This window comes from Ambystoma mexicanum, chromosome 8 (assembly GCF_040938575.1).
Source record: "Ambystoma mexicanum isolate Mex_15411 chromosome 8, UKY_AmexF1_1, whole genome shotgun sequence".
Taxonomy (NCBI): Eukaryota; Metazoa; Chordata; class Amphibia; order Caudata; family Ambystomatidae; genus Ambystoma; species Ambystoma mexicanum.
Genome location: NC_090929.1, coordinates 61295241 through 61314865, shown reverse-complemented (window position 1 = coordinate 61314865; position 19625 = coordinate 61295241). Strand labels below are relative to the sequence as shown.

Sequence of the window (19625 nt, the reverse complement as noted above, 5' to 3'; positions counted from 1 at the left end):
TCAAAGATGAAGTCTAGATCCCTTAGAGTTACAAGTCCCAATTAAACAATTTGCAGCAGGCTAGGAGTCTTTAAAGTAGCCTGAACACGTGTTAAAGTGTTTTAGAATAGAAGAACAATACAAGTAAAGTTATTAGGGGGGTCCTCTCCCAATCCAACAGCCTTAGGGGAAGCAGAGGGGAAGATCCTTGACCATAACTCCACAGATAAAGGTCAGGTAATGGAGAGGTTGGGCAAGGACTTTACACCCTTTCAATAACGGTAGAAACTGGTATGTAAACTCACCCAATTCACTCAAAACCACCAAGGGGCCACTTCAGAGGCACCTGAAATTACTGGCCCCCTGTGCTTCATACCGTTAGGGAGAATTCTCTCTTTAGGCTAAATTTCCTAACCTAGTGAGTCCCCCAGCAGCTTTGCTGGATTTCTGGAGTGTGTTTATTTCTTCCTGCCAAGAGTGAGACTCTTTTTTTCTCCCACACTTGGACATGATGTATGGTATTCCTTTGACTGGTAATGTGTTTTATGGGCTATGGGGTCCTTTACTCCATAGGGTCTCATGTGTTTTTCCTATGTGTGTTACACAGCACCCTCTGTGCAGTAACACAGGGGTGTCATAGTGACACCCCACCATAGACTCCATACCCTGGGACTGACTGTCTCCCAGGGCATGTAAAGTCACCATTGACTTTACTAGTCCCAAATTATTAACAGAAACCAGTACAAACCATCATATTGTGGACATACTGGTCGGGGCAATTCGATTGCCCCGGGGTCTGTTAGTCGAGGGGGCACGTATGCGTCCCCCCTGATCGAGTTTTGGCTGGTGGCAGTGGAAACTACTTTTTATATTCGACCGCAAATATTTTCCTATGGGATTTTCCCATTGTTCGACGCTACCAACTTTAATTTTTTAATTCTCATAGCCTCGAACATACCGCCGGTTTATTTAATTAATATTAATTCTCCGGTGGGTATTTTTTGCCAAGACTCGATTCTAAAATGGCGTTTGTGTTCTCTTCTGTGACTCCAACCCAAGTCGAGCCCTTTGTTCCACTTTTTGGCGGGCTTCTCCACAGAAGCCTCGAAAAGTGGTGCCACTCTGTCTGGGTACCACAGGGGGTGTGGGAGGGGGTTTAGGCATCCTAGACTGAGTTATCTTGGTAACTCAAGTCGCACTCTTGTGTGATTGGCCTAAGTGGTGAGCCAGCCGGCTCACCACTTAGCATGTTTGAGTGACAGCTAGGCTGAGTGAATGGGGGTTTTCTGCATAAAAGCAGGGCTTTGGGGACTGGAACTTCAGAAGTCGCCACAGGACCTGAGAATCCGACGAGGGAAAAGCTGAGCCGACCTACCACGACGACACCACCGGTGGAGCCCTGCAGAACCGACTCACCACTTCCCGATGACAGAGAAGATCTCCCAGCTGGAGAGGCTTCTTACCCAGACTGGTGGGCACAACCAGTTCACCTTTCTTTTTTCGCACCCCAGCCCGGTTTGTGGTCGAACTGCCCGTGCCAAGCACCCCGGCGGCCGGATAGCCACTCACCACTGAACCGCGAATCAACGGACCGCTCCTTGTAACTGAGAAATTCCACGGCTGGTTTCTTCCCTGGCAGTGCAACGGACTCCTGTCTTCCTCCACAACGAGATCCTCTCTTCCCCCGGATGAAGCACCAACTTGCATCCGCTGCCAGGAACAACTGCCCCCGCTGGAGTGCTCTCACCACTTTAAGGTACCGTGTCCGCCAGGCCTCCCTTTCTAAAGATTGCTACAAGGTAATAATAACCCCTTAACCTTCTGGACTGGGCTGGCCGCCTTGACCCTCTAACTGGTCCCTTTCGTTGGTCCAACTCCTTTTTTAACCTTTACAAGACTTTTGTGCACTGCAACCGTGTGACCTTGGACACATTTCGTTTGGATCCTCTGAAAGTGGATCCGGCCTCTTGAACTCCAACTTCACGGTTTTACTTTGCCTTCCTCTCTTGTTATGTTCTGATAAAAGTGTTGGGATCTGTTTCAACTTGTTCTCTGCTCTCCCTTTTTAAAACGAATTATTAGAGTGCCATCTACGTTTAGCGCTCACCGCTGTCTGAAAATAAGTGGGGCTTTACGTAAGACTTGTCTAATATTCTTTTAAGGGAGTGTATATCTTTTAGTGACTGTTTTTTAATTGCTTACTATTAGTGCCTGTGTGTTTTTCTAGTTGTGGTTTTAAATAAATAATTATATCTCTTTTACACCAAGCCCTGGTCCGTGTTTACTTGTTCCATTGTGTTCTCTTGACCTATTGTGAATACTCTGTATACTGCCCAACACTTCTTGAGGGAAGTCTGACTGCTCAGCCACAGCTACCAAGTGAATCTGTGTGGTACAGACTGCTACCAAGTGGGTTTACTGCCAAACACCTGCAGTCCTAAATCTTTTGCAGTGGTCCCAGAGGGAACTGCACAGGTTTCTGCCTAACACATACCTTGGGTCCATTGGAGGGGGATCTAGGGGTCGCTGGTGCAGAGGTGACGTCCAGAGTAGGTCAGGCTAGTCGGCGGTTGCATGCTCATGGAAGACTGTTCCTGGAAATGGACAGCTGGACGAACTTGGCAAGATTAAGAAAGGACCACTACATCGCTGGACGACCTCAGAGGATGCCATAACACGATACAGGCGGAAATAAACAATGATCACCACAATCAACCGATTGAAGTCGACCCGTATGGTGGAAACAAAAAAGCTGGCGCTGCATGGCCCCTCCTCGTGCTGCAACTGCAGGGGAAGGACACTTGGTTCACAAGTCAAGGGTCTGGAGAGCCCCAAGACCAAACTCAGGACGACAACCAATAAGGCAAAGAAGCTTGGCAGCCCACAGGATGGTTCTAGGATCCTTCCAAAGCCTTCCATGGGACATGATCCTCAAGCAGGGGTTGAAACTGGTTGTACTAACCGGCCCAGGGTTCGAGGCACTGATGGAAGGCCTTCTGTAGATCAGCAAAGGAGCCAGGCTTTCCAGGGACAGTTGACAAACACAATACTGGATGGTTGCTAAGAGTTCCTAGTCTTCATGCTCCTCTTCGAAGAGGCCTCAACTCCCATGACGATCTGAAGAATGGCTGCAGGGGTCCTCCTTTTATCCTAGATTCAAGCTGGTGTTGGCCCCGAACCCATCAAAGGTAAGGATCTGCACCATTCAAACTAGCAGGGGCTGTACAATCCTGGACAGCCTCCAGCCACATCATCAGCCCAGCAACAGAACACTTTGTCCAGGATGTGGACTGAGACTAGACAGTCCTAGCACCCACATTCGGCCACATACACATACCACTGCTTTGCCCAGGAAAAGGCTTAGCATATATGACAAATCTGGCACTGAGAAAGCAGGAAGAAGGCCAAAAGACAATAGTGGCCAAAGGCCATAGCCGTAGAGTATACAGTACTCTAAAAGGCATCATGCAGTAAAATGAAAAGTGCATGCAAGGATATAGATCAAACATTACATACCCGTAATAGACTGATGCTTGCATCTGCTTAGATTCACATGCTTTGGAGGATTGTTTTTTTTATTTATTTTTTTAAAAGGGGACGCAGACTGGGCGTTCCTAGAATACTATTCCCTACTGTGACGTGTATGAACCATCATGCGTCAAGGTCTGCAGATTGTTATTTTTCTGACTTGAGGTTGCGTGGAGTGTATATAAACACAATGAAAAGATATCCGCTGACACCACCCCTTTTGGACACATCATGCAAGGAGCTATAAAGTTGCAAAAGACAAAGTTAGGACACAAAGTATCCCTACCACGCCTCACTGTAATGTGATGTGTGCAGTTTAAAATAAACGAGCACAATGTAAGACATGGTCCCCCTGCACTGCTAGCCTTCAGGACTTATCAGTGCCTCCAAACAGATGAACTTAGCAAGGTAGCTTCTAGAGAAATGGCTTTACTTACCTGCAAAATGTCAGGTCAGGTTCGTACCAGCAGCAAAACATTGGGGGGGTTCCATAGAGGTCTATAGAGGGCAAGCAGCAAACACAAAGTCTGTCCAAACACAGTGGTGCTCCCTCAATCGAAACTCCTGGAGCTGCTCCTTAGTTACCTTTGTGTGCAAGGGTTCCTAGATAAGAATACAGTTTATATACCAGTTACTGCATTTATTAAACTCTAACGACAGTCTTGAAACGGTTTCTACTTACCGGATACACTATGGCACCTTTTGTTTTACAAAGTTTACTTACCTGGAAGGGTAGTGAATTTTCTTTTTTCCTAAATAGATACTATACTCCTATAAAAGAATAGTGTGTGCACATCCTCTCATTCGGGGCAGATGAAGTGTGTAATGTGCTTGTGAACCATCCCAGTACCCATCCTTAGGGTTGGGTATGGCCTGCACCAGGGACAAAGTAAAATCTCTGTAACATGGACCCATTGTTTAAGGGAGAACTTTAAACTCCTTGCGAGTGACTTGCTAAGGCACTTACGTGAACCAAGACATTTTTCTAGGGTCCACCCACAAGGCCCTAGGATTTTCAGAGCAAAGACTAATTTGTTAATTTTAGAATGTACTATGATTTATTATATTGTGGTAGGTCAGACCTAGGAGACGGATAAGGAGACATTATTCAATAGTCTTTATTAAAAGAAATGAAACCTCATCTAGACCTAGGTCTCCGATGAAGGGTCCCCAACTACAAAGAAAATAAACTGGTGCTCGTCAGGATGTCTCGCATAAGTTCTGTTCTCTGTCCAAAAACGTATTCTAAACTATGCTTGCCCTACCACTAAAACTAAACAATAGAAAGGGGCCTAAATCAGCTAAGAATCCCTACTTTGGGTTTGGGTGGCTGGTTTCTGACCCCCACCTACTTCTGTCTTTAGTTCTCAAATGCTCAGGACCCGGCCTGTTGATGGTTGTCAAAGATTCATTCTTTCAACTCCTACAAAAGGTCACTCAGAACCAACCCCCCCCCCCCCCCCCCCCCCCCCCGAGTAAAGTTTCTTAAAGGTTGACCATTCTTCTCCAGCACAAAAAAGTTCTGGGCTCTGCGGTCCTCAACAAACACAATAAGTCTCTGCGTTCTCCTTGGTAACGCAGCTGTTTTGGTCGTTCTTAGCGTCACTTGAGCGATCTAACCCTTCAGGCCATCCGTTTTTCTGTTTTGTGTTCACCCCCTCATTGGGTATTCTCACATGCAGCCATTCGTCTGAGAGTTGGCCTATCAGGCCTTCAGCTTTGCGATTCTCATTCACCCCTTTGCTGGATACTTTCCTTTTTCACACCTCATGTGTTCCTCAGTTCCGTTTCCCCGTCTCTCTGGATATTCACAGTTTCGTGGCTTTCTTAGTTTGGTTTCTCCCCCTCATCAGGTATTCTCCTAAAAGCCCCTTGTCTGCTCATTGGAATTTCAGGGCACATAAAAAGTCAGCCAAAAAGATTAGGGTGCTCACTGAGGTAAGAAAAAGGGCAATTCTGCTACAACACTGTTTGGTGAGATCACCACTGCAGATCTTCAGCCTTGTGGAAAGTACAATACCTTCAGAAAACAGCTTTCCTTCAGGTGACAGACTATCTGAACACAGGCCTTTAACATTAGGGCAGCCACTCATAGGTTATGCTACGCTTTACAATGGGGAATGGTTTTGCATTTATAAAGACATGTTAGACTAAGGCAACAAAACAGTTGGCAAAGATAATTCAGCTATACATCTTCTCGGCAGAACTAGTCTCCAGACAAAAAGATCTGATTAGACACAGGTCTAATGCTGCAGAGCCATCAATCTCTCTGGTTACAAAAACACAATAGGTCAAGCAAGTTATTACAAACATAGTACTCACTAAGACATGCTTTTGCAATGAATTCCATATACTACATTGGTGTCATTGTCACCGACAACCTCCTATCACTATCCTCCAATCCTACCCTTAAGCAAGGAAACCCACGAACCACCCAAGGCAGCACTTACTTGTCAGTGAGGTTGACTTTGGCAGCTGAAGGAGGTGGTGTAAAGCAGGACCTTGTTCCCACATTGGCTGTGGGAAGGGCCGATGGCATGGCTGGAGTGTCCAGCAGGGACTTAAAACCAGATGTCCCAAAGGAGAAGGCTGCAGCTGATGGAGCAGGGGCCACAGAGGTCTTGGAGGCAGCTGGGGCAAAACTGGAGGCCGCAGGGGCAAAACTGAAGGCAGCTGATGCAGAACTCCCAGAAACCTGGGACATCTTTGAAGCCTCTGAGAATGCAGCAGGGGTGGGTTGTGTAGCAGGGGGTGCAAAGGAGAAGCCCCCTAGAACGGCCGCAGGTTCGGTGGAGACTGTAGGGATGGATGGGGCTTGAACAGTCGGAGAAGGGACAGCAGATGGTGAAGTAGGAGCATTAGAGACAGTTCCTAAAGAGAGAAAAACAGGTTGAGGGATCACTGCAGGAAAGGTTGACATGCACAGCGTGCACTATTCCTACCCATGGTAAACTCACAGAAGCACTCACAAAATAGGTTTGCTAGATTGTCGGAATGTGCTGTGCCCCTGCTTCTACCCTATCATTTCAACTCATAGGGTTATTCCATTCTAAACTCCACCATCTATACATGCCTCAAAAGCATTCTCAGCAGTTTGGTCTTTAAACTCTAAGGTCCATACCTTATAAGCAGCCCTTGAATCCTGGATGTCTGGTATGCTGCTTCTCTGAACCGCCACATCCTCAACCCACTAGTTCCTGCCCTTAACCGTATGAAGCTTTTACGGCAATAAAAGGTCCTGCTCCTGCTTGCATCTCCTACATAGTTCAGCTCTCTCCCAAACTTGGGAAGTCGACTCTGCACTGCAGATCTTGCCCCAGCCTCTCTCATACTGTGCAATGCTGACAGCAAAGAATGCACAGAAAAGGCTACTAGTTTGGCACACACTATAACAAACCATGCATGTACCCAAACCCAATGCACGTACCAGGTGCTTTGGCCAGCCTTTCACCTTCTACGGATAGAAACTCTGGAGTAGTAATCAGGGATTTGACACCTGGATTTGTGTTGATCATATAAAACGGGCATAAAACACCATCTGTGGAAAGCATCAGGAGTACAGGGGCCGGCGGTAGCACCTTCTCATCAGCTGTGAAAGAAACAAGAAAAGGTGATATTGGCATTGCACTAGAGACTGTCCAGAACTGGAGGCAGGTTAACTAGTCAAATGGAGGCTATGTGCTGCAGATGAGTCTACTTCTAGGCCGAAGAAAGCTTCGAGACATTTAGGCATTGCTTCCAAGCTTTCAAGAGGAATTAACTAGGTACAATGGAGCATCGTTCTACAACAGAGTTTCCAAGCCCTAGAGATGGGATGAATCGGGCATAAGGGGGTTGCATGTTGAGTCCGCTTCTAAGCACCAGAAATCAGTTCAATCAAGCATAAGGAGGCTTTATGATACTGAAGAGATGCTTCCAATCAGTGGGGGCTGATTAGCCAGATCTATTGGCAGCTTTGTGCTACAGCAGGGACATCTTCAAAGCACTTGCAGCAAGTTAACCCGATATAAACAGACTTTGTGCTAGAGCAGAAATCCCTTTCATGCGCTTAAGGTTGTTTAACTAAGTGACAGGGGGCTTCATGGTAGAGGGATAAGTCGTCTTTGCGGCTATTGCAAATACTAGAAAGCAGTTTAAACAGGCAGAGGCATGCTTTGTGATACACTCAAACACTTTCCAGCACTACAGTAGGCTTAACCCACCATTATAAGGGTTCATGCCACAAGAGAGACCACTTCAAGTGGCAGTATGGTGTTAACAAGCGGTAAGAAGGCTTTGTGCTGCAGCAAATACTGCATCCTGAGCGCTGGAGGCATGTCAACAAGGAATGAGGGTTTGTGCCGCAGATAATTATCTGAACCCTCATTTTGGGTTATCAAGGAAAAAGGAGACAAAGTTAAAATCAAGACAGATTAGTGAAGGGAAACTAAAGATCAAAATTATTTTCACTCCGATTACAAAGGTGTAGGTGTCATGCATTATTGTAAAATACCCCAAACCAGAACAGCCAATAAAGTACTAAACTGGCCAGAACCTACAACAGCAGAAGTTGGAGCTGTCACCTAATCCCGGCATTAATGAGACAAAGTCCATAGGATTTTAATGTGATTGGTCAAAGTTGCTTCAGAACAGGTAGTATTGTAGGGTTCAGCATGTGCAGCCTTCGTGGGAAGCAAAGGTTTCACACTAAAGGATACATTTAACTCTGTTGATAACAAAGGTTAGGCTATGAGGTATTTGGTATAATGTACAATTACCAAACAACAGAGCTTGACAAACAATAGATCGTCGAACAGGTTAAGTGCACAAATACTCCATTATAATATGCATTCCCTCAAAGATATAAAAGGTAACTAAAAGCAATATATACACATACATTCACAGTTTGGTGTCTGTTAGGAAAGATGGTTCTTTTTGCAACTTTCTTTCCATTGACATCAATGGAACCCTGAGCTATTTGCAATGGAGTCAACTACATACTGACTTCTGGAGGTATGTAAAGTGTTTTGCTTTACTTACCTTGCTCAGCTCACCTCTCTTGGGGCATGGGTCAGCCCTCATGGTTACCAGTGCAGGGGGAACTGTTCCCTGTGCAGGATTCCTATATTGTTCAACTGCAGCACACAGTGAAGTGCTACAGGGGTATGGTGTATCCCCTTTGCCTGGGATGCTATTGTGGCAGTGGATTAAGTTTGATCCATGCGATTTACACCCTGACCTATGGTCATCGTTTGGCCACCTGCATATAAGGGCATACACTTTTGCAGGATCCAGCTTGGATTCACAGGCAAAGTGAGGGCGTGTTTGACCTGACCACCAGATATGGGGAATTGGACGGTGATGTCCCAATCTACATATCAGCCAGAGCAGGTCTGAGTTTGATAATGCCCATGATTGGAGAGTCCTCACCCGTTTGAATGGTGCAGACCCTTGTGATTGATTGGGGCAGCCCCCAGTCCGAATTTGGAAAGGTAGCCCTGCAGCCCTCTTACCGATCAGCCAATGAAGCAAAGACCAAGAAGAAAAGGCCTCTCCAGTTAGCCGGTCACCACTGAGCTCAGGACTCTGCAGGTCAACAACCTGTGACTGAAGACCTTCCCCCTTCTGCTGTTGCTCTCCAGAAAGAGGGCATTCCTGGAGCCAAGTCTTTCTCGCCGCCATGTGTCTCTGCACCACCCCTGATCAGGATGAACTTTGCTTCTGCCCGTTGCTGCCATGTCCTTCTCATCGTGGTACCTGCTGCAAGTGCTGTCCTGAAGTGCCTGGGCAATCCTGCAAGCACTTCAGAACTGTCACATCCAGACACAGGTCTGCCACTTAGCCAGATTGCGACTTCAGTCACTGCATATCCAAACCCTAAAACCCCTGCTTCTGGACCACTGGTAGAAGTGGTCTTAGTGATTTGGAGAGCCCTAGGGCTGGTCACTCAGAAGAACAGTTTTCTGGCACAAGCCTGCATCCTCACACCTTCCCACCATGAAGATTACATGAGCATAAATTCCACTACTTGTCAGTATGTAATACATTACTCACGTAATCGTATTTCTGGTGCTTGTATCTGCTTAGATTTAACATGCTATGCATAGGCTGACATCTAGTGGAAGCTGCGGAGTACTACAGTTTTTCGAAACTCTAAAATGGGCGTCCAAATAGGGCGTGCCAGTAATACTATCCCTATTGTGACGTCCCCTGTATCCATAATCCCTCACGCGTGTGGGTTCCTCAGATTGTATTTTTTATGACATGAGGTAGCATGAGGAGTAGTGCGAGTACAGAGTTCCCAAACAGATACATACATACATGGAAAGCTCAAGTAAACATCTATACACCTTCTCTCAGGGGAGGAAGGGTGGGCGCATGTGAATCTAAGCAGATACAAGCACCAGAAATACAATCACGGTGAGTAATGTATTCCTTCTGATGCTTGTGTAATCTGCTTAGATCACATGCTATGCATAGATTAGCAAGCAGCGTTATGAGAAGGTGGTGGGTTTTGAGAAGGAGTAGCAGCAAATAGATGTTTTAGAACCGCTTGTCCCACCTGTGTATCTGTTTTGGAATGTGTGTCAATGCAGTAGTGCTGGGTGAAGGTGTGAACTGAGCTCCATGTATCTGCTTTGCAAATGTCTAATGGTATGTTTGCAAGAAAGGCTAACGTAGCCCCACTGCCCCTTGTGGAGTGGGCTCTAGGTGTAAAAGGCAGTGTCTTTTGTGATAATGAATAACATAACTGTATACATTTGACTATCCATCTGGAGATTGCTCCGTCTTCCTAAGCGGTTTGGTTTATCTACGTAGTAGAGAACCGCTCTCCTCACACCTAGCATGTGGAGTTTGACCTCAGCTGAGCTAGTTGGCTTTTGAAAGAAGGCTGGGAGCTCAATAGACTGGTTTACGTGAAATTTTGAAATAAATGTAGGTGAAAACCTAGGGTGAGTCCGTAAAACCAATTTGTCTTTATGAATGAGAAAGAAGGGGCTCTGCACTGACGAGGCTTGGATCTCGCGGACTCTTCTTATTGAAGTGATAGCCACTAAGAAGGCAGTCTTAAATGTAATGTCTCTAAGGGTAGCCTGTTGCAAAGCCTCAAAGGGGGGTCCCATGAGTTTTGCTAGTACTACGTTTAGATCCCAACCAGGCGGGGGTTAGAGACTGGAGGATGTATTCTTTTCACTCCCTCCATGAAAGCTTTGATGACTGGCACTTTCCACAATGATATTTTACTTTGAGAGGTGGTGTATGCTGATATAGCTGCTAGGTGGACTTTAAGAGAATTAAAGACCAACCCTGAACGCAACAGGTGGAGCATGCAAGTAAGAATGTGTGATGGCATGCACTCTACGGGGTTGATCTGTTTAGATTGGCACCAAATGACAAATCCCTTCCACTTGTTGAAATAGCAGTGTCTGGTGTTTGGTTTCCGTGCTTCCTTTAGGATTTCCATGCAGCGCTGTGGAAGATTAAGGTGTACGAACTCTATGACTTCAGGAGCCATGCTGCCAAGTTCAAAGAGTGAGGTTGTGGGTGTAACGTTACTCCCCCGTGTCGAGTCAACAGGTTGACCTTGTACGGGAGCTTGATGGGATCGCACATCGCCAGCTTGCGCAAATGTGGATACCACATAGGAGCAACCAGGATGAGTATCATTTGTTCCCTGAGTATTTTGTTCACTATCCTGCTAATTAATGGAGTCGGGGGGGGGGGGGGGTGTAAGCAAATATCCCTGACCAGATCATCCATAGGGTGTTCCCCTTGGAGTGTGGCTGGAGGAACCTGGACGCGAAGTCTGGGCATTGCTCGTTTTCCTTTGTAGCGAACAAGTCTACAGAGGGGTAACCTCAAAGAGAGAATATGTGGTCTACGATGTCTGTGTGTAGTTCCACTTGTGCTCTTCTGGTAGAGGGTCTCTGCTGAGAGAGTCTGCTAGTGTGTTAAGTAACCCTGGAACATGTTGGGAGAACAGGGTCATCCCTCTTCCGAGTGCCCACTTCCATAATTTCTGTGCCAGCTTGGACAGATTTGGAGAGTGTGTACCTCCTTGCTTGTTGACATAGAATATCGTGGTTGTGCTGTCTGTTAGGACTTGTACCGACAGGTTCGTCAGTTGTTCCTCGAAGACTTGTAGGGCCTTGAGGACTGCCAATAACTCCAGAACATTTATGTGTTTCTGTGCAGTCACTTGTGACCACAGGCCGTGTGCGGAAGGTAGTGGGACACCCAGTCGGAAAGGGACGCGTCCGTCGTGCCGACCGCTTGTGCTTCCGGTTCGTGGAAGGGCTTCCCCTTGAGCAGATTTTCCCTTGACCACCAGCGTAAGTTCTGAACCAGTGTTGGCGAAACAACCACTAGATCGTCCCACTGACCACTTGCCTGAGACCATTCTTTCGCCAACCATTACTGCATTGATCGCAGGTGCGCGTGGGGGACTAGGTAAATGCATGATGCCATCATACCTAGCAGCCGCATTGCTTTGCGTACGCTTATCCGGAGACTGGACTGATACTGGGGTATTTGGCAAAGCATATTTTGCACTCGTTCCATGGATGGGTAGGCTAAGCCTGTCCTTGTAACTAATACAGCTCCAAGGAACTGTTTTGATGCGTTTGGTATCAGACTTGACTTTTTCTCGTTTATTGAGAAGCCCAATTGGAAGAGAAGGTTTATTGTCCTTTGCGTGTTTACTTTGCAAAGCTGGTAGTTTTCTCCCGTGATTAGCCAGTCGTCCAGGTATAAGTACACTGGGATTGACTCCCTGCGTAAGTGCGCTGCCACCACCGCCAGTAACTTGGTGAACACCCTTGGAGCTAAGGCTATACCAAAGGGCAGCACCTTGAACTGATAGTGTTGGTTTGCTAGTTTGAATTGCAAGAATCTTCTGTGCGCTGGGAACATTGAGATATGAAAATAGGCATCTTTGTCCAATGTTGCATTGTAATCCCCCATTTTTAACTTCTTGTTGCGTTGTCATGCAAAATGTTTGTGGTTTTACAAATTTGTTTGCAGGGAAGTAAGTTGATTAAATACCCCCGTTTACCTCTTTGTGTGGCACGACCTTGATGGCGTCCTTGAGGAGTAGAGCTTACACCTCTTCTAGCAGGATAAGTTGTTCTTCCTGCAATGGTTTATTTTGACGTGGGGGGAGGTTTGACGGTTTTCCTTGAAGCTCTATACAATAACCCCCATTCACTGTTGACAACACCAATTTGTCCGATGTTATACCCTGCCATGCGTAATATAAAGATATTAGTCGCCCGACTGGGGAGGCATGGGAGGGGACCCATAGTGGGGCGTCATTGCTTAGAGGGTGTCCCTCCACCTCTGGTGGGGGGAACCTCTCCCTCTTCCGCGGGCCCTTCGCTGACCCTGGGGTAACCCTGAGTGACTTGTTGATTAGTATTCCAAGAGGGACCTTGGTTTTGGTTGTATCCGATTCCCCTCTATGCGCTTTGCCCCAGAAAGCGACGAAAATGACTACCACCTCTTTGGCCTGGTTGTCTATTAGTCAGTTGGCCAAGAGATTTGAGGGTCTCATATTCATCCTTGGCGGACTTGAGGGCGTCTTCAACTGCTTTTCCAAATAATACCAACTGGCATATTTAGTAGGGTAGCTCGAGTCTCAAGTTTAAAGCCTGACTGGCTAAACCAGGCATGGCGTTTTAAAATGGTGGCTTCAGCAATAACGCGTCCAGCGTTGTCAGCAGCGTCAAAGTTCTTTTTAGGAGGACGCCTGCTGTAGCTCAGCTTTCGGCAGCCAGAAGGGAGAGTGTTGCCTTCAGTGGCTCTGGCGCTGACTCCGATAGGGCCTTTACTTCATCCCACTTTGTGCAGTCATAGCTGGATAGCAAGGTCGAATTGTTTGCTATACGTGCCTGGTATGCTGCAGTGGACGCCATCTTCCTACCCATGGCAAATAATTGTTTGCTCTCCTTGTCCGGAGGGGCTTCGGAGGAGGACAAGGGGGTGGTAACGACCAGAGATTCAGGTCAAAGATGGCCCCTTATATATAGGGGGGGTCGGAAGGTGCAGGTCTGAAGAGCTTCTCGATCCTAGGGTTTACCGCCCTGGTGTCGTTAGGTTTTTTTAGGGAAGTTGGATCCTTCTTTGGACCGATTTGAGCAGGGGGATAAATTGGGTTGCCGTTTTTTTTTATCACCCAACATATTCCCTGGAAAATCCTTGTCCTGTTGGACCTCTTGTGTTTCGATGCCGAAATGCTCTGCAGCCCTTATCAGTATATCACTGAATAGTGGCTGGTTTTACACCAGGGAGTCTGGTAAGACAGGGTCTTGCGGGACAGGAGAGTCCATCGCAAAAACCATGGACTCAGAGTCTTCCTGGTCTTGGTCGTCTTCTCCCCCAGCGTCGTAACCCTCGATGTCACCATAAGAGGGTTCACCCTCCTCTAAGTATTCATCCTCCCCTACATCATGGTCGTAAAGTTCGTAGGAGATACGAGGAGTCTTGTGTGGTGGTTCAACTTCCAATTCTACTGGGGGGAGCAATCTTTTCTTATAGGGTACATCCAATGCCTGGTACTGAGAGGCTGTAGGTGTTATGTTGGAACTAGACGCATGTGTAGTGAGAGGAGTGGTGTTCAAGTTTTGCAGAATCTGTGGATGCTTTTCAAAAAAAATTGTCAAGCAGGTCATGCGACTCACAACTGTCAATATCCTGTGCAGACCATTTGGCCGAACTGGGTATAACCCCTGGGTAGGTGGAGGCAGGAGTGGGGGTAGAGTGGGTATGTTCCTCTTCTTTCTCAAGATTTATAGGGTCAGGCTGATGTGCACTATCAGACTGTATTGTAGTGTCCTGTAAGGGCCTACCTTTATGTTGGCCAGAAGGTTGTTTAGTTTTCTCCTTGCCAAGTGAGTCGCTCTCTCTAGAGGAACTGGATTTGTCTCTCTCCTTATGGTCCCTGCTCTTAGAAGATTATTTTTTGGAGCTCTGTATCGAAGAGGGGGATAAGGAGGACTCCCTGGGCTTGTCCCCGGATGTAGGCCGAACTTCGACAGCGGGAATGGCTTGACCTGTGTCTATCGCCGCCGCGTGGCCGGACGGGGGACTATCGAGTCGGGAGACTTTAGTTTTGATGGGCTTGTCATGCGGCGGCCGCTCGGAGCATCCAGAGGCCATTTGATGGAAAGATCTGCCCTTCACCGGCGATGCTGTGTGTGCGACCTTACTCGCATCACTGTGGGGAGTGTGGTGCCCTTGCCGCCGGGTGTCTTACCCATAACAGGACCGCTGGCCTGTGTTAAGGCCGGGGGCTGGCACTGGGGAACGTTCAGGTTACCTGGCACCCTCGCCGTCCGAAGGGACGGCATTGCTGCCGTTGTTGGATGCCTCTTCGACATCTATGGAGGCCTCGGCCTGCATGGCGTGATGGGCCCAACGCTTACTTCGCCGGTCTTTGAGGGTTTTCGGTCGGAGTAGTTTACACGCTCGACAATGCACCTCGTTGTGGTCTCTATTCAAGCAGAGGTTACAGACCCTATGCTTGTCGACCCACGTGAACTTCCTATTACAAGAGGGGGCATAACTTAAAAGGAGTACGCTCCATAATATATGTAGGCAGCTGGGCGATTATGGTAAAGGGTGGGAATATACATGTTTATGATAACCCTCCCCCCACTCTCCCTACTGTAAGGCAGAGGCCGAAAGGGCCTTCCAAGGCCAGGTGGCGCCGTTGAATCTCCGTCCGACGGTCAGCTTCGAAGTCTTCTTCAGTCTTTAGTGCGTCGAGTCAGTGTCGGCAAAAGGACAGGAAGAAACTCTAACTTAATGACGTTCAACAGCGTACGCCGAAAATGACTGCTTATATTTTGCGACCACTCACGATGGCGGAACCCACACGTGTGAGGGATTATGGGTACAGGGGACGTCACAATAGGGATAGTATTGCTGGCACACCCTATTACGATGACCATTTTCGAGTTTCGAAAAACAACTGTAATACTCATATAATACTAATATAGAGAAGAGGAATCTACTTCTCCCAGGATAACCCGGGACAAAATGCCCAGTCTCAGGACCCCGTAGCTGGAGGGTAGTACTTCACACATGAATGGGTGATGAGGGCGGGGGGGGCAACAAAAGTGGTCAAGACAAACAACCAACCCATGTACGTTAGGGCCGCTGGCTACAACTGCTTTCAACGTTGCTTCTGAAATTGAAGGTGCAAGGCTTGCAGGTGTAGAGGATTCTTTAGTTTATATCCCAGACAGCGGAGTTCCAGTCTCATCAGAAAACTTTGATATGATATGATATGGCATTTATAACCCGCCTATACACAAGTGTTTCAAGGCTCGACGAGGCAAGGGAGGGAAGACAGACAACGATCTAACTAGGCCAGGTGTCATTCAGATTGCACAAGTGCATGGGATCCTTTCAGAAAAGGATCCCCAGCTTGGCTGGACATGGCCGACACTAGGGAGTCCTATGCTGCGACTCAAGGTTCACAAGGATGCACTGCACGAGAACCCATCACCAAGCTGCATGAGATTGTAGCAACGGGAAAAGTCCACACTTCAAATGCAGTGCACTAGATAGATCATCACTCCTCAGAGCCCCCAGGAGGACGCCCTCTGGTTTGCACGATTCTGAACTGGTCTGGACCACCAGTGCAAGGGAGCAAGGCCAAGTGAACAGCAGAGCTTTGCCCTGCAGTGGGCATCTTATCCAATGGAGGTTCGAGCAGCAGCCTTCCAGATTTCTTTTTAATTTTGTTACTGTGTTATTGGCTGTTTTGAGAAACTCATGGCGACGAGTAAGACTGACACAAGTGATGACAGTTCAAGGGTGTTTATTAAACAATAAATGCTGTTGGCAGGTTGAAAAACCTAAATCTAAGATGGGAGCAAGCGTCAACCATCAAATGAAAAATAAGGCAGTCCTAGTGGTGTGGTGTCAAATCAAAAAGGCCTATACTAAGAAACCTATTGCCAACCTCACAACTAACACAAAAAGGGTTTGTGGGATAGTTCAAGAAAAGAAAGAAGTGCTCTCAAATAAGATGTCAGGGTGCAGTAGCCTGGGTCTCCCTTTCCCATGTTTTGAACACAGGGTAAGATGGGAGCTTGGAGCACAGTACGGTCTCGGGCCTCTCCAGCACGAGGCAACAGTTCTGATGGCTGTTCGCAGGACCGTCGATGTCCAAGTCTCATTTCCTTACAAAGTCACTCGCCTTCGGGCCCGATATATTCAAATGAGAAAAACAAAAGTTTCTTTTACAAATGAAAGTTCTTTTACAATGTTCGCTGGGTGATGAGTTCACCCCTGGGTCCCCCTCTTCTGGGCGTTGACCCTCTGCGTATTGAATTTCACAATATACCACAGTTCCTTTATCAGTCAACTTTGAGTGACAACTTCACCCCTGGATCTCCCTCGGTCAGGCTTGGACCCCTCTTGACTTTTTGTGGGATTCAATGCCCTCGGTTTCTCAATGTGCTTGTAGATCAAAGGCTTTCGATTGTACAGGGATTTTGCTTGACCCCGTGTAGGACCACTTTGACCTATTTCGCTGGCCTTTGCACGGCCTTCTAGTACTTGTAGTTTATCTCATATGGGCCTCGACCAGAGTCTCGAATTAGCACCCAAATGGTGCTTGTTTCCCTCTGCAGCTGGTCTCCCCTTCAATATTTGTTCTTGTTACAATTCATTAGCTTTGGTTCAAAATTTGCCACTTTGCCATTCTCATTCATCACAGCCCGGTTCTTATCGGCTCTCCCCTCGACTCACCGGCTGTGTCGAACCGCTTGGCTTTTGCTTCTCTGGAGTCAAGGTCGGTACCACAGACAAGGGAACTTCCCTCACTCCTGCTTATCGGCATAGGCTTGCCCTATGTACCGTTGACATTTGCTCCATGACACTTGTGCTATTGGTCGTGGTTTTAGGTTCTCTTCCACGAAGGTTCTGCAGGCCTGGGACGAGAATGACAAGGTTTATTCTCTCCTCGCCACCCTCTCGTTTCCTGCCGCCTTTCTCCTTTTGAACAGCCGCATGGTAGCCGTCTCGTCGTGCTGTCTGCTGTACTCGCCTTGCTCGTACTATGCACTTTGGGTTCACCTTTTATCCCTATAGGGAAAGGAAAGGGCCGTCAGGTGTGTGGGATTCAGGTTAATTGCCTGACTTTACCCGACGCTGGGATTAGGATGCGTCAAGTAAACTGTTCTGGGATTAGTCTGTTGTCTATTGTGGTGTGAAAGAATATTTGTGTCGTAAAAGGGGAGAGGTTGAATTTCCAAATGTTTTACCGGGGCAGAAGGGAAAGAGGTGTTACATGGAATAAAGACATTCGTATTAGGGCTTGTGGGGATCTCGGAAGGGAAGGTTACATTTGACCAGGAGTTTAGAAAATGATATTCAGACGAACAGGATTGTTGGGGATTGTGAGGTACACAGGAATAACGGATTGTGAAATGAACACAGGGGATTCTGGGACCGGTAGTGTTTCGTCAGGGCAGATGGAGTGTTCGTAAAAGAATAATCAAAAGGCTGTGGAGAAGAATGGTTGAGAGGTTTTGGGTAGGAAGTGGGAAAGCAGGATTTCTGGGCGATATGATTTTCCAATTTAATAGGGTTCGTGCTCCTAGAGGATTTACCAGATTTGGGGAGGGGGGGGCAGGAAGTGGTATATTCGGATACGGGAGACTTTATGGGAGCAAGGGGGCCAGATGTAGTACAGCCCACAAAGGTCTCCAGGACCTCACCCTCCTCGTCTTCTTAGTCTGTAACATACCGCGTCTCAACTGGGGAATTCTCCAGAGCACAACCTCGGGTTTCCATAGCCAGGTGATCCTCCCCCACTGGTTCACCCCCAGGAACTGGATCCAACAGAGAGGACCGTGTCCTGGCCACCTGAATAAGGGATTCGAGGTTTTACAGGGAGAATACCCTCAGGTTTCTCACACTGTTCGTACTCAACTGTACACGTTTAGACAAAGAAAATCAATTAAAAACATTTCACATCAAAAGAACATTATTTGATTCTAAAAGAAAACCCAATACATATTATGATGAATCAGAAAATATCACATTACAAAAAACCTCCCTAGGTTTAAAAATCATATTTCCTGCACATAAAATGAAGGACACAGAAAATGGAATAAGTTGAAAATCTGATGTACAGCCCAAATTAACACCTTAGCCTGAACAAACCTGCTTGATGTAATATCTTTACGACAGCAATTGTGACTACTGTTTCCTCCCCACTTTATATACAGGTTCTTTGACTTTGGATAGAGTGTTCTAGTGGCCAACTGCAGAATGGCTCCAGATCCTCTACGGATATACGGAGTCCTCGCTGGTGGGACCCCAGCCCTCCAATTGAAGGACATGAAAAGTTAAAACGCTTAACAGCTGTCCAATCATAGCCAGCCAGCTCAGTTTCAGCATGACTCACAAGGTTTGGCAGTATGTACTAGTTCTGACTTCAGCCTCTCAGGAAGACTAACGCAGTTCCAGGCAAAACAAAGGCTATACTTTGGAGGCTCCAGGAGAAGACAGCCACCAGGCCAGTGAAGCAGAAATAAAAAAGGCGTTAAACAACATGGCCAGCGATTCTGAGCACCAAATTCCACAAAAGGCTGCCATGAGGTAAAAACCAAATGGCGAACAAGAGCCACTGCCATCAACCTGTCCAGAATGCACTAGGCATCGCAAACGTCCAAAAACACTGCACTAAAATATTAATGGAAAATAGTGTATTACCAAAGACCTCAATGGAGGCATAACTCTCTCTCCCCTGCACCGGTAGCCTGAAGGACAGTGGGTGCCGCGACAGAGAGAGAGGGAGCCAGATAGACAGACAGCGCGCAAGAGAGAGAGAGAGAGAGAGAGAGAGAGAGAGAGAGACAGACCGCGAAAGAGAAAGACAGAGAGAGACAGACAGACCGCGAAAGAGAAAAAGACAGAGAGAGGCAGGCAGACCGAGCGAGAGAGAGGCAGGCAGACAGACCGAGAGAGAGCGAGAGAGGCGCAGACAGACCGAGAGAGAGAGAGAGGCGCAGACAGACCGAGAGAGAGAGAGAGGCGCAGACAGACCGAGAGAGAGAGAGAGAGAGAGACAGACCGCGCCCGCGAGAGAGAGAGAGGGGCAGACAGAGAGAGAGAGAGAG

General features: G+C 47.3%; 1 protein-coding gene across 3 annotated transcripts in view; it reads right to left on the bottom strand.

Annotated features, from left to right (window-relative positions):
• The window catches only part of NUP214 (nucleoporin 214), a 1006718-nt gene that overhangs the window by 811167 nt on the left and 175926 nt on the right, over positions 1-19625 (bottom strand). For all 3 annotated transcript variants that reach the window (XM_069609281.1, XM_069609279.1, XM_069609280.1), the window contains exons 11-12: positions 6935-7096; positions 5958-6378 (exon numbers count right to left, since the gene is read on the bottom strand). In XM_069609281.1, the coding sequence (XP_069465382.1) occupies positions 5958-6378; positions 6935-7096 (583 nt within the window). The remainder of the gene's footprint in view (positions 1-5957; positions 6379-6934; positions 7097-19625) is intronic.